Raw genomic sequence first — 12,556 nt, 5'->3', positions numbered from 1 at the left:
TGCCTCCACCAGCACGGTGACAGCACCTCTGCTCCATGACTCAGAAAGCAAAGGTCGGAGGAAGCCGGTTTCTAACCTGGATGGCAGCGATCCCAGGGCAATTTACGTAACCAGTGTTCCAGAAACGTCTCCTTGCTTTCTCAGTGGTGCCACCTCTCCCAGGAGGGGTGAAAACTTCCCCCTTGGGCCCCTGCCCTTGGCAATTTTCGCCTCAAAGTGCAAAACTCCTCCCAAGCCGCGTTCCCGCTCCGCTGCTGGACCTCAGGGAGCTCTCTAACGTCTGACCCAGGTGTGGAGGTGAAGAACACCTGTATTATTCTCCTCGCTGTAATTAAGAGTGTGCACTTTTCGTTTTAAACCAAAGGGAGGCAAATTGCTAAGTCCCACTTGAGATCCTGAGACGCAGAAAATCTGATCTGCTGAAATCCCACCTGCACGTGGTGCCTGACCTTGACCCAGAGCTGGGGCCAAGGTGAGATGGCGGAAGGGGAGAGCCAGAGGCTCCCTCCAGTTTCAGTTCAGGAGTAAAACACTCGCTCCTCACGCCATGAGGAAATCAGTGCCTGCCCTGCCCTGAGCCCGCAGCAGACCCGGCTGACAGCAGCCTGGAACCCCGGGCATCTCCACTGGAAGCGATCCTGTGGTGCTGACACAGCACCGGCACCGGGACACCGGCACCGGGACACCGGCACCAGGCACCGAATGGAGCCTCGCCCGCGGCTTCCCCTGCCCTGGGCACCGGAATTCCTTTCCTCCCATTATGAGTCGAGCTGTGTTTTCTGGCTTTTCAGGCATCTCCCTTCTTAGGAAGGGAGAAACCACAAATAAAAAGCCCTGTCTCCCAGCAATGACCTCCAGCCTGGCTCTGGGCACATGATGTGATTTGGGAATCGCCGCAGGACTTCCCTCCTCTCCCAGCCTGGAGCACAAACTCCTCCTCACAGCTCCAGCGATGTTTCAGAGCAGAGGCTCTTCACCTACCACACCTTCGTGCCAGGTGTTTGGCCCAGGCAGAGCCTCCCCACCTCACGGGGGGCTCCAGGAGAAACTGTGCCATACCTGGCTGATGAAAATCAGGAAACCTCACCTCGAATGGCCAGTGCCTCCCTGCTGTCCCTGCAGCAAGGGGGAAACGCTGCCTCTGCTCAAAGCACAGACCTCTGAAGAGGCAATTTTAAACAGGAATGAGCAAATCTGACCAAATAACCAAGGAGACATCCCCAGGTATGATATCAGAGTGTGACAGCACCAAATCCAGACAGAATGACAAATCACCACGGTCTGTGAAACACCTGGGACCAAATCCCCACCTCCCCTCTGGTTTCTCCAGGAGAGCTGCTGGCTCCAGTTTGAGTGAGAAGATGTTTAACTGAAGAGTGCCAGAGCCCAGTGCCTCAGCTGGCTGCTCTGCTGTGGGTGACAACTGCTGCAGGCTGTCCCTTCCTTCGGAAATGGCTGTGCCAGCCTGCAGATGTGCACAGGGGATGAGCTCCCTCCTGCACATCTGGCTTGGGGGTCTCAATAAGGAGGAAAAGAGCCAAGAGGGAGGGAAGAGCAGACGTCCAGCAAAGTGACACCGGAGCGTGGTCGGAGTTGGCGGCGCAGGCCTTTGCGAGAAGACGGCGCTGGGAGGGTTAGGGAGAAAACCCCCAAAACTGAGATCTTTTATTCCCTGGGCCTTCAGCCGGGTCCGCTTTCCTCTGTGCCCGGGAGATTTGGGAGCGCCGCCTGCACTCCCCGAACGATCACAGCCCGCACGGGCAGCAGCGAGCCCGGCGGCCCCCGGTGCCCCCCGGTGCCCCGACCGCAGCCCCGGGCGCGCACAGCGAGCCCCGGAGCGGCCCCGGAGCGGTGCCCGAGCGGCCCCGGCTGCGCGGGGCTCCGGCGGCCGCGCTCCCCGCCGCGGGGCGCGGCTCGGGCCGGGCGGCACCGCGGCCGCCGCTCCGCGGGGTCCCGCCGGGCGCTCCTTTGTTCGGCGGAGCCCCCCGCCCCGGAGCCCCCCCGGCCGTGCCCGCTCACCTCCGTGTCCAGATGCACCAGCTCCATGTCGGGCCAGGGCTCGGCCAGCTGGGCGAGCGGCATCGCTGCCGGCGGGTGCCCGCGCCGGGCTGGCTCCGAGCGCCGCCGGGCTGGGCACCCACCGGCTCCGGGCCGGGCCGGGGCGGGGCGGGGGGCGGGCGGGAGGCACCGGGGAGGGGCCGCGGGGCTCCTCCGCCCGGAGCATCCGGCAAACCCAGCCCGGCGTGCGGCGGCCGCGGGAGCGGATCGGAGCGTGCAGTCGCGGAATCGCCCGGGTTGGAAAAGCTCCCCCGAGAGCATCGAGTCCAGCCGTGCCCCCGGCACCGGCCCAAGGCCACTACTAACCCGTGTCGCCAAGTGCCACATCCACACGGCTTTTAAATCCCTCCAGGGATGGTGACTCAACCTGGGCAGCGTGTTCCAATGCCTGACCACCCTTTTGGTGAAGAAATATTTCTCAATATGCAACCTAAACCTCCCCCGAGGCAGTTTGAGGCCGTTCCCTCTCCTCCTGTCCCTGTGCCCTGGAGCACAGCCCGACCCCCCCGGCTGTCCCCTCCTGGCAGGAGCTGTGCAGAGCCACCAGGTCTCCCCTGAGCCTCCTTTTCTCCAGGCTGAGCCCCTGCCCAGCTCCCTCAGTCCCTCCTGGGGCTCCAGCCCCTTCCCCAGCTCTGTTCTCCTCCCTGGACACTCCCAGACCCTCACTGTCTCTGACCCCACAATTCGAGGGGTCAGCAGTGCCAGCACAGGGAACATTCACTGCCCTGGGCCACACCATGGCTGGGACAGCCCAGATGATTTTCACTGGAAGGCTGAAACCTCGGGAAGTGAAGCCTGGGTGCACCATGAAATACCTGCTCTGGGGGCTCGGGAGCCTCTGCCACGGAGAGCTGTGGCTGAGCCAGAGAAAGATGTCCCTGCCCATGGCAGGACAAGATGGTCTTTACAAATCTCTTCCAACCCAATCCATTCTGTGGCTCTGCACCATCCTCACAGCACCACAAAAACCTGAAACTTTCTCACAAATACAGGACACTGAGTCCTGCTCTTCTGTGCCTTGGAAAGATTTTTCCTCTGGGAGTGCCCAGCTGTTTCCCTGTGTGCACAGTCTGCACGGCTGCACCAGGAGAGGTGGTGAGGACAAACGTGGTGACACGGCTCAGATTGCTGCTGAACTCAGGAAACTGCTCCAGGAAATCCGGATTCCAGGTTTGGGATGTGCCATGAATCACTGCTCATCACCTCCTGCAGTGCCCCTGGAATTCCCTAAAAAACAGGGATAAAGAACACATCCACCTTAAAAATGGTGTTCAGAATTCCTGGCTGTCAGGTTCTCACATAGGAAAAAGTTTTCCTCTACGCATGTTTTTCCAAACCCCAATGCACTCCAAGAGAAGCCAGAAGTTCTCCAACTGACCTTCCCTCCATTCCTGCTCCAGGTAATGCTGAATCCCAGCTGGATTAACAGAAGGTGAAATGTGCCACAGGAGATTGCTGCCAAGCCCAGGGCAGGATATCAGGGTAGGAGAAATGAGGTAGTGGTGTCCCCCAGGATTTATTTCCAGTCAAAGAACAGCTATAAAAAGCATCCCTGATCCTGGAAGCAGGGTGTAAAAAACAAAATCTGCTGTTTGGGTGACTGTCATGGCTAAATACAGTGATTAAAACATATAGCCTGGCATTTTTCTGAGACACTTGCAGGCTGGGAAGAGCTGCTGCTGTGGTAAACAGAGACTCGGGATCAGCTGGATGCTTTGTCAGTGCTGCATTCACTGAAAGTTCAAAATGCTGCAGGTTTAGTTTGGTCTTAAAACCATCCAATCCTCCTCAAATACAGTTGTAGATATTTTTGCCTCTGCAGCTGGCTGGCTGTGCAACATTTTTCCTTTGCAGAGAAGCTGACAACATTTGTTAAGCCAGTTAAGGAGAAAATTAACTCTATCCCAGCCAAAACCAGGCCCTCCCCAGAGCACTTCCAGAGCAGATGGAGGCTGATCTGTATCATCACCACCAGATCCAATTTTGAATGACTGTTCCAAAAGCTGGCCAAGTGATTCTCCCCATGACCCACAGTAACCCAGTGCTCCCGTGGCTCACTGCATCTTTTCTTTTTTTTTTTGAATCCATGGGCAGCTCATCCCTGCCTGCTTTGTGTGATGCTGCTTTTACACATGCAAGGAAATGCAGAAAAGCTCACAGGCACACCACCTTCCTTGCAAGGCTGAGTCCCAAATATCTGCTACAATTTACAGACTCGTCTAATTGGCTAAGACGGTCAATTAATTAGAGCTTGCAGCAACCCTCTCTGTACTTTTAATATTGACCAAACAGATCCAGAGCTGGTTGTTGTCCTCACGGGGAAATTGAGTCAGGTTTTCAGGGTCAGGGCAGAACCTGAGCTCCACATCCTGATTTCTAGTCCCCAGCTCCCCATTCACCATCTCGTTTTGTCACCTCTTCTGCTTTGTTTGCCACGATGGAGGCAGAGATGATGGATCACCTTGTTTTGATCCCAGGAACATTTTTCCTTAGCGTGGTACAAACCACATTGAAGACACAAAGCAGGGCCCTGGAAATGAGAAAAACTGGCTGCCTCTAAGAGCTTTTTGCTTTTCTGGCAGATTTCTTCCTGTTCCTCCACTCTGGGTGCAATTGCAGCTGCCTCAAATGCCAGCGTTTTCCAAGGCAGGTCCGGGCAGTGGTCGGAATGCAGGAATTGCACCACAGCAGGCAGAGGGATGCAGAGCTCTCGGGAAGCACAGCCAGGCAGTTCCTGCTCCCTGCACAGGGATTGTGAGGCTCATCTGAGGCTCCTCCAGGAGCAAACACCTCCAACCTCTGCCCACATTCCTGCACAGGTGAGCGCCACTTTCCCTTGCTCAGCTCAGATGCATTTCTGAAGGTGTCCAGCACATCTCAACCCTTTCTTTTTTGGCAGAATAAGCGGCATTTTGCCTGCCGGCTCCGCAGGCTCTCCGTCTGCCCAGCCCACCGTGCTCCTGCCGGTATTTGTGTGAGACCGCCCCGTCCCCGCAGCCGCATCTCCCGGAGCCCCTCGGAGAGGCACCCGCAGCTCCGGACGGGGATTTCTGCTGCAGAACTGGTGGAGCTGCTGGCTCCAGGGAGCGTGCCCAGCTTGTGGGTTTGCACCTTGCTCTCAGGAATCCTGAACCGCGGCCGAGGGAGCCGTCTGAGCCGGGAAGTGCCCGGGGACGGCTGGGGAAGGAAGGAAGGAGCAGCGAGGCAGCGAGGCCATATCTGCCGGTTGTCATGGCTACAATCGCTGCCCATCTCCCGGATCAGTTCCCTTCCCTTTCCGAGAGCCGGGCTGGCTCCCGCGCAGGACACAGCCCTTGACACCCGGAGAGAAGGAGAAAAACATCTGTTTCAAACCCACACATCTCCTGCAGCATCTGAGGGGAGAGTGGGAGGTGGCTCGGGTGTTTGGTATTCCAGCTATGCGGGGCCGATAGTGCTTTGCCCGATTCCACGTGGTTCTGTCCTAACCTTTGGCTGCTTCCTGGGACCTCAGAGGAGCTGTTCCATGGCCGTCCATCCTTCTGGGCTCCCGAGGAACTTGGCATCTGCACAGGGACATTAAAGCCCGTCCAGTTCCGTGGGCAGGGAGTCCTTCCACCTCCCAGGCTGCTCCAGCCCCAGTGTCCAGCCTGGCCTTGGGCACTGCCAGGGATCCAGGGGCAGCCCCAGCTGCTCTGGGCACCAGTGCCAGGGCCTGCCCACCCTCACATGGAATTTCTTTTGTAAAAGATTCTTTTTCCTACCTGAAAAAGGCTTTTTCAAAACCCCATGTAAAACACAAGCATTTCCTCACCTTTTAAAATTTAATTTAATTTTTAGAACAGGTTTGCAGCTGAGGTGGGAAGTTATTTAGAGCAAGTTATCCACCAAATTTAGTTTTTAATGAGCACACAGCTATGTTTGTAGCTTATTTCAGTGTAGGGCTATGTGAGGGAGTGAAAACATGAAAGAAAAAACTATCAGAAACTGTAAACAGAAGTGAAGCTGCCAGGGCTGTTTGCACTGTCCCCCAGGAGGGAGAAACCTGAGTAAACACAGCACTAAGAACAGTCAGGGTTTATGGTTCTTTTAGGTTTAAGAGCTTGTAAACAGATGATGGGGCTTTTAAGTGGATACAAAAAGATACCTTCAGTTTTGTGCCGCTTCCAGAGCACACAGTCCCACTTTCTCCAGAGAGGGGAGGGGAAAACAAAAGCACATTTCAACAGAATTCCAGCTCCAGGGAGAGGAAAATGTCATTCCAGGGTTTGTGGTCTCGAGCTGACATCCTGCACTGAACAAGCCTGGTCCTGCTTTGCAGGAGGCACTCACAGATACCTGTTCCTAATTACCCATCCCAGAGTTTGGGGTGCCATCACTCCACAGCAAAAATGAACCATTTTAGACTTGGAAGTGAATTTCAGGAATCCTGATGAGAAGCCCAAACACCACAGAAACTAATTCTCCTTAGGGGGACCCCAAACTTGATTTCTGATTTCAGATCAATGTACGACTGGCAGCATTTCACTTCTCAGTCCCCTGGCTAAACAGAGACCACTGCACACATCCCAAAATAACCATTAAAATATACTTCTAAATATGAGAAAGTATCCTGGCCAGGAATATTTTGGCCTAATGACTGATTGGATCAGGTAGGAAGGCACAACAGAAGCATGAGTTTTTGGAGAGGTGGGGAAAGAGGTGCCTTTATCATTTAGGGAGAGAGAAACAGGTCCTCCCAATCACAATGGTTTCTGTATTTTATCCATGCTTCAGGCAGTGCAGAGCTCAGGTATGACACAGTTGGCTTCAGGGCCAGCAAAGAGTGCTCAATGGGTTCCTTGTTGGGAGCTGAACAAAAGGCACAACAGGTTCAGTGATGGCAGAAACTTGATTCCCTGGAAAAAGAAAATCTATCTGTCCCTCATCAGCATCCCAAAAACCCAAACAAACAGACTCTGGACTGAGGGAGGATTTTTGCAGCACTGCATGTCTCATAGCACACACAAAAGGGTCAGAAATGCAAGGCTGGTGCTTTGCTGCTTGGCTGGTAAATTGCTGTTTCCCTCTCGAGTCAGTATCAGGACTGCCCAGCTGGGCCTCTCCTGGCTCTCTGAGGAGAGGCTTGGTGCACCTCTGGGAGCTCTACCTGGAGTCCTCACACCTCTGCTGGTGAGGCAGGACACACGTGATCCTCCATTAGAAAAATCCTCTTGCAGAACCATTTTTCAGTGCCCCTCCAGGCACTCCAAGCTCAGCCCAGAGAGTTTTCTGTTAGTGGGCTACAAATCCACCTGCCTGATTCTTGTGTGCTGCTCTTAATTCCCTGGCATACAGCAATAGATAGATAGATAGATGATAGATAGATAGATAGATATAGAAATAGATATAGATAGATAGATAGATAGATAGAAACAGATAGATATAGATTGATAGATATAGATAGATATAGATATAGATAGATAGATAGATAGATAGATATAGAAATAGATATAGATAGATAGATAGATAGATAGATAGATAGATGATAGATAGATAGATAGATAGATAGATAGATGATAGATAGATATAGAAATAGATATAGATATAGATAGATAGATAGATAGAAACAGAGATTGATAGATAGAGATAGATATAGATAGATAGATAGATAGATAGATAGATGATAGATAGATATAGAAATAGATATAGATAGATAGATAGATAGATAGATAGATATAGATAGAAACAGAGATTGATAGATAGAGATAGATATAGATAGATAGATAGATAGATAGATAGATAGATAGATAGAGATAGAAATAGATAGATATAGATAGATATAGATTGATAGATGATAGAGAGATAGATATAGATAGATAGATAGAGATAGATATAGATAGATGATAGATGATAGATAGATATAGTTAGATATAGATAAATGATAGATAGATAGATAGATAGATAGATAGATAGATAGATAGATGTAGATAGATAGATTATAGATAGATATAGATTATAGATAGATGATAGACAGATACATGATAGATAATTTCTAGCAACAAAAGCAAGAACTTACTTTTATCTTTCTTCCTCTAAACTTTGTGGGCACCCTTGTGATGGAAGCCAGCCCTTTGCTGTGCTGTGGCTGTGCCTTTCCTCTGTCACAGCACAGAGGGGATGGTGATGTTTTACCACTGAGGGCTGAAGATCTTTTATAAAGAAATGTGTCCCCAGGTTCATTTCAGAATTCAAGAGTGTCCCCTCTCACTTGCCTCTGCTTTGCTGCCCTGTGCATCCCCAACCCCTGAGGAACAGTAATTCACAAAGTTAAACTTGATTAATCAGGTATTTTGTCACCCAGTGAGTAGATAAAAGCTTCAGAGGGTGTTATTTTATGCCAAGAAGGATTTGGCCAGAGGCACTGGGCAGTTTAAACAGCTCCAGCCCTGGAAGGTGGTTTGAATTTGCTGCTGACTTCAGTGACAGCAAAACTGGGACTTGCCTGGCAGGCAACAACTCCTTTCACCCTTTCCTCCAACCTGCTGTCAGAAATTGCTGGCCAGAGCTGCCATCTCATTTTTCTGTTTACAGTCTGCACAGAATCATTTTCCCCCTCAACCTAAGCAGGCACTGACATCCTGTTGGAGATAAATGTCCTGTGGCAGTGGCCCAGCACAAGATAGGATGGAGAAAGGGTCAGTGTGTCGGAAATAGATAATAAATAACATCAGAGGTAACATTATTGAACTCAAACCTCTTATATTAGATATAAGGACTCTGAGATATGCTACAGTCCTTAAAATAGGATAAGAATCATAGTGCTATTAGCTGTTAACACCCTGCAACACCAGATACTTGTTGAAAGGGACTATTGATCAGCAGAGATGGAAAACAGGTTTTTGGCAGCTGCTTGCCAGTTGGAAGTTAATACAGGAGTCAATTACCAGCAGATAAATGTCCCTCCTCCGAGATCACCAGCAGAAGCTTTCGGAAGAGGAAGATACAGGCATGGCTTTAAATATCATCACTACTCAGACAAAACCAGTTGGGTTTAAATACCAGCACTGTGGCCCTAGGAATTAATTTTTCAGTGAAGTGAAAGGGTGAGGGTGGAAAGGAAAGCAGCTCAAGAACGAGGCAACCCGGCCCACCCTGAGTGTGTGTTACCCCTCAGGGTCCTGCACCAGCCAGGGGGAAATGAAGTGATTTTCCTCCCGGTGTGAGAGGGGGCCGTGACTGGATGCCGAGGAGCTGCAGAGCCCGGCAGAGGGGGCGGTGGGGCTGGGGAGCGATTCCCTCTGCTGAGGAGAGCCCGGCACTGCGCGGGGAGCCTGCTCGCAGCCCTGCCCTCCCCTCTGCCTGCCCAGGGCTCTGTGCTCGCCCCGGCAGGAGCCCAGCCAATCTGAGTTTAAACCAAAGCCAGTTTCAGGTCCCAGCGCTCCGGGCACAGGGGCCGGGAGTGCTCGGAGCCAGCCCCGGGCACGCAGCATGTGACAAGGACCTTGGGCTGACATTGGGGAGGTTTATGGTGAACAATCTGTTTGCTCCTGTGAGCAGGGCAGGCTCACAGGGTAGCATATCACACCTCATGCCAGCCGTGGGGGCTGCCAGCCCCACCTGCTCTGGGGCAGGAGGGGAGGGGTACCAGCATTCCCACTTTGGGTTAAACCAGCCCAATTTTTTCATGGAATCCCAGAATTTCACAGAATCCTGGGTTTGGGTTGGGAGGGACCTTAAAGCTCATCTCATTGCACCCCCTCCGTGGGCAGGAACACCTCCCACTGTGCCAGGCTGCCCCACACCCCGTCCAGCCTGGCCTTTCCTCCCCAGACATAACCCACAAGGTGAGGGCTGCTTCCTCCTGCCTTGTGGATGGAAGTTGTTCACTCACCGAGTTAATCACTAACCCAAATTCCCAGCAATTCACTGCACATGGGAGGAACCCTGGCCTGCTCAACAATCACTCCAGGTTTGTTATCTACAGCTACCAGGGCATGGTGGCAGGGCGTGCTCAGTGGAGACGCCAATAAAATGTGGTTTGCAGCACTCAGATCTCCCTGGAACACTTGGCTTCAACGTTTGTTACATCTTCCTGCCACAGCACCTACCCTTGTGACTGGAAATCTCTGCCTTCTGCTTTTTCCCTGTAATTCTGGGTGGAGTTTTGCCCACTTTATCCAATAAATCCTCACCCCAATAAATGCATAAATCCCTGTCCCCAGCAGGCACCGAGAACTGAATAAGAGGAATGAGTTTGGCTTACCAGGAGCTCATCTTTCTGTTTGCATCCATTTCAAGGAAGTGTCATGAGGGTGTCAAGTGCTTTCCCTGCAATCTCGCCAGCTCTGGGAAGCAGCCACTTCCTTCCCAGCTTTCAACACCGTCCTTGGAAAAGATAAACATGGAAAGCATGTGCTAGCAGGAGATAACCCAGGGACTAAGGCTTTGGGGAGTGGGAAAGGTGAAGGGAAACCAGCGACTGCTGGCACTGCTTCAGCACAGCACAGGTCACAGGATATCATTCTGGGAGTCCTAACACAAGGCAGGGAAAAGTTGCTGGCTGGCAAAGGGAGCCCAGAGGTTTACAGCACCAGAATATTCACTCAATATTATTTTGAATATTAAGGAGATTAGCACAGATGTTGCAACTTAATTTCCTTGATTTGGCTTGCAGAGCAAAAGCACAAACTCAAATACTGGAGTACAAAAGCAAAATAAGTAACACAAAACACACAGGAGACTTTTCAATAACCAAAGCATTATTTCTTTGAATATCAGCACTTACTCTGTGATCTCAGGCTGAAGATTCAGCAAGTCTGATATAAGTAGCTTGTGGCAGCAAGCCTAAAAGAGACCAGGCTCATAGGCTACCTATTTAAATCTGGGTTTAGGATAAAGTGTCCCTTCCCAAGCTGAGGACAGATGAGATGGAGAGTGGCAGCTCTAGTTTTAGGCTCAAACTTTCAGGACATGTGCCACAGCAGCTGCAATAATGGCCTGAGGAGGAAAAGGAATGGTCCAGTGATTCTTAAAATAGAAATATGGGAAGCCTGAGTTCAAAGGCTTGATATAACACGGATAAATTCCTTTGCAATGTCAGCCATGCCTGTAAACCGATGAGGAATTGAGCACTCAGTCTGAATTTTGAGTAAAATCACACCAAAAGCTGGAAAGGGAGGCTCAGAGGGCTCGCACTGCTCGGGTGAGTGGAGTTTGTCCCGCACTGGTCCCTGCCGGAGGCAGAGGATGGAGACTGCCGGGGCAGCGCTGATTCTGCTCCCAGGAGCAAGCGCCTCTCCCTGGGCTGTGGCAGCCGGGCTCCAGCCTCCCCAGCTCTGCCCAGCCGCTCGTGGACTGCGCTGGCCGGCCTGGCAGCCCCATTCCGTGTTTCCTGGTACCACCGTGTGGCCAAGGGAAGGAACAGGCTGCTGATCACCGCGGGCTGAGGAGCGGAACAGCCCCGCAGCCGCCCCACCGCCGCGGCACGGAGCGCCGGGAGGCTCCCAAATCCTCCCTCCCTCCCCTGCCAGCGTGCCTCAGAGCCAGCTCGCCGCTGAAGCCATGGGTGGTTTTTACCAAGGGAATTTTTCTCTGTGGGGCTTGGTGCACGGAAGTTAATTGGATCATGGTATGGCAGGGAAACCTGGGCACCTCCAGCCAGGCTGCAGGCCAGCAGAACCCATCCACCAAACAGCCCCAGCACAGGAACAACCTCTGCGGTTACCTCCAGCAAGAAGGAGATGAAGAGAAAAGCTCATTTAATTGCCCAAGTTTGCAATCAGTCCCCGGGCTAAACTCAGAGCCCCAATACAGGAACGTTCAGCTCTTGTGCTAAGACTGAATTCCATCAAGAAGCACCAAGACACCACTTCAATGGAGTAAAAGCAAACAAAATCTGTCTGGGCAATGCTAAAATAGTAATCCAGATTAATGGTAATCTAATAGTAACTCCTCTCCAGGAGGACACTGCCACCTGCACCCACCTCTGCACAGCAACCACCAAACTCGGGAGCAGGGGAGAGCTGCTCCTGCAGGGAAATCTGTTCAAAATCCAAAAGTAACCTCAGTGGGATAACTCAGTGAGAAAAAATTAAATCTACTATCCAATCTCTTTAAAGGGGAAAAGTAGAAATTTCATTTGGGGTTTATGTGTCCAGCGAAATGCAGAGAATTGTGGTACCTGCTCTACACCTGGGCCACTCCCACCTGGGACTGCTCCTTCTACCTTCTCCAAGTATTTTCTCCAGGCTGCTTTGCTGTACCCAAGGCAACAAAGTGTTTTTGTTTGGAGGCTCTAATGCATCTTAAAAAGTCTCACATTTACAAAGTTTTCCCTGAAATTTTCTACTCCTGTTTCTTCTGCCACACCACAGATTTTCTGGCTCCCTTCATAAGGAGATGGTTACAAAGCTTAAAAAAAAAAAAAAAAGATAAAGCAGTTTTTAATAAAGGGTCTTTTAAAAGCGCAGTCTCTCACATCAGAAATCTTCTAAAGCCAACTTATTAAAGATCTTTATTAGCTTCAATCAGCTTTACC

General features: G+C 51.5%; 1 protein-coding gene across 3 annotated transcripts in view; it reads right to left on the bottom strand.

Moving 5' to 3' along the window:
* Nucleotides 1-2,156, bottom strand: part of RPS6KA1 (ribosomal protein S6 kinase A1) — a 30,213-nt gene extending 28,057 nt beyond the window's left edge. For all 3 annotated transcript variants that reach the window (XM_059868388.1, XM_059868389.1, XM_059868391.1), the window contains exon 1: nt 2,020-2,156. In XM_059868388.1, coding sequence (XP_059724371.1) covers nt 2,020-2,082 — 63 coding nt within the window. In that variant the 5' untranslated portion in view covers nt 2,083-2,156. The remainder of the gene's footprint in view (nt 1-2,019) is intronic.
* Nucleotides 2,157-12,556: the final 10,400 nt, after the last annotated feature.

Source organism: Haemorhous mexicanus, chromosome 27 (genome assembly GCF_027477595.1).
Source record: "Haemorhous mexicanus isolate bHaeMex1 chromosome 27, bHaeMex1.pri, whole genome shotgun sequence".
In the NCBI taxonomy this organism is placed as follows: Eukaryota; Metazoa; Chordata; class Aves; order Passeriformes; family Fringillidae; genus Haemorhous; species Haemorhous mexicanus.
This window is presented reverse-complemented; position numbering and strand designations above follow the sequence as displayed.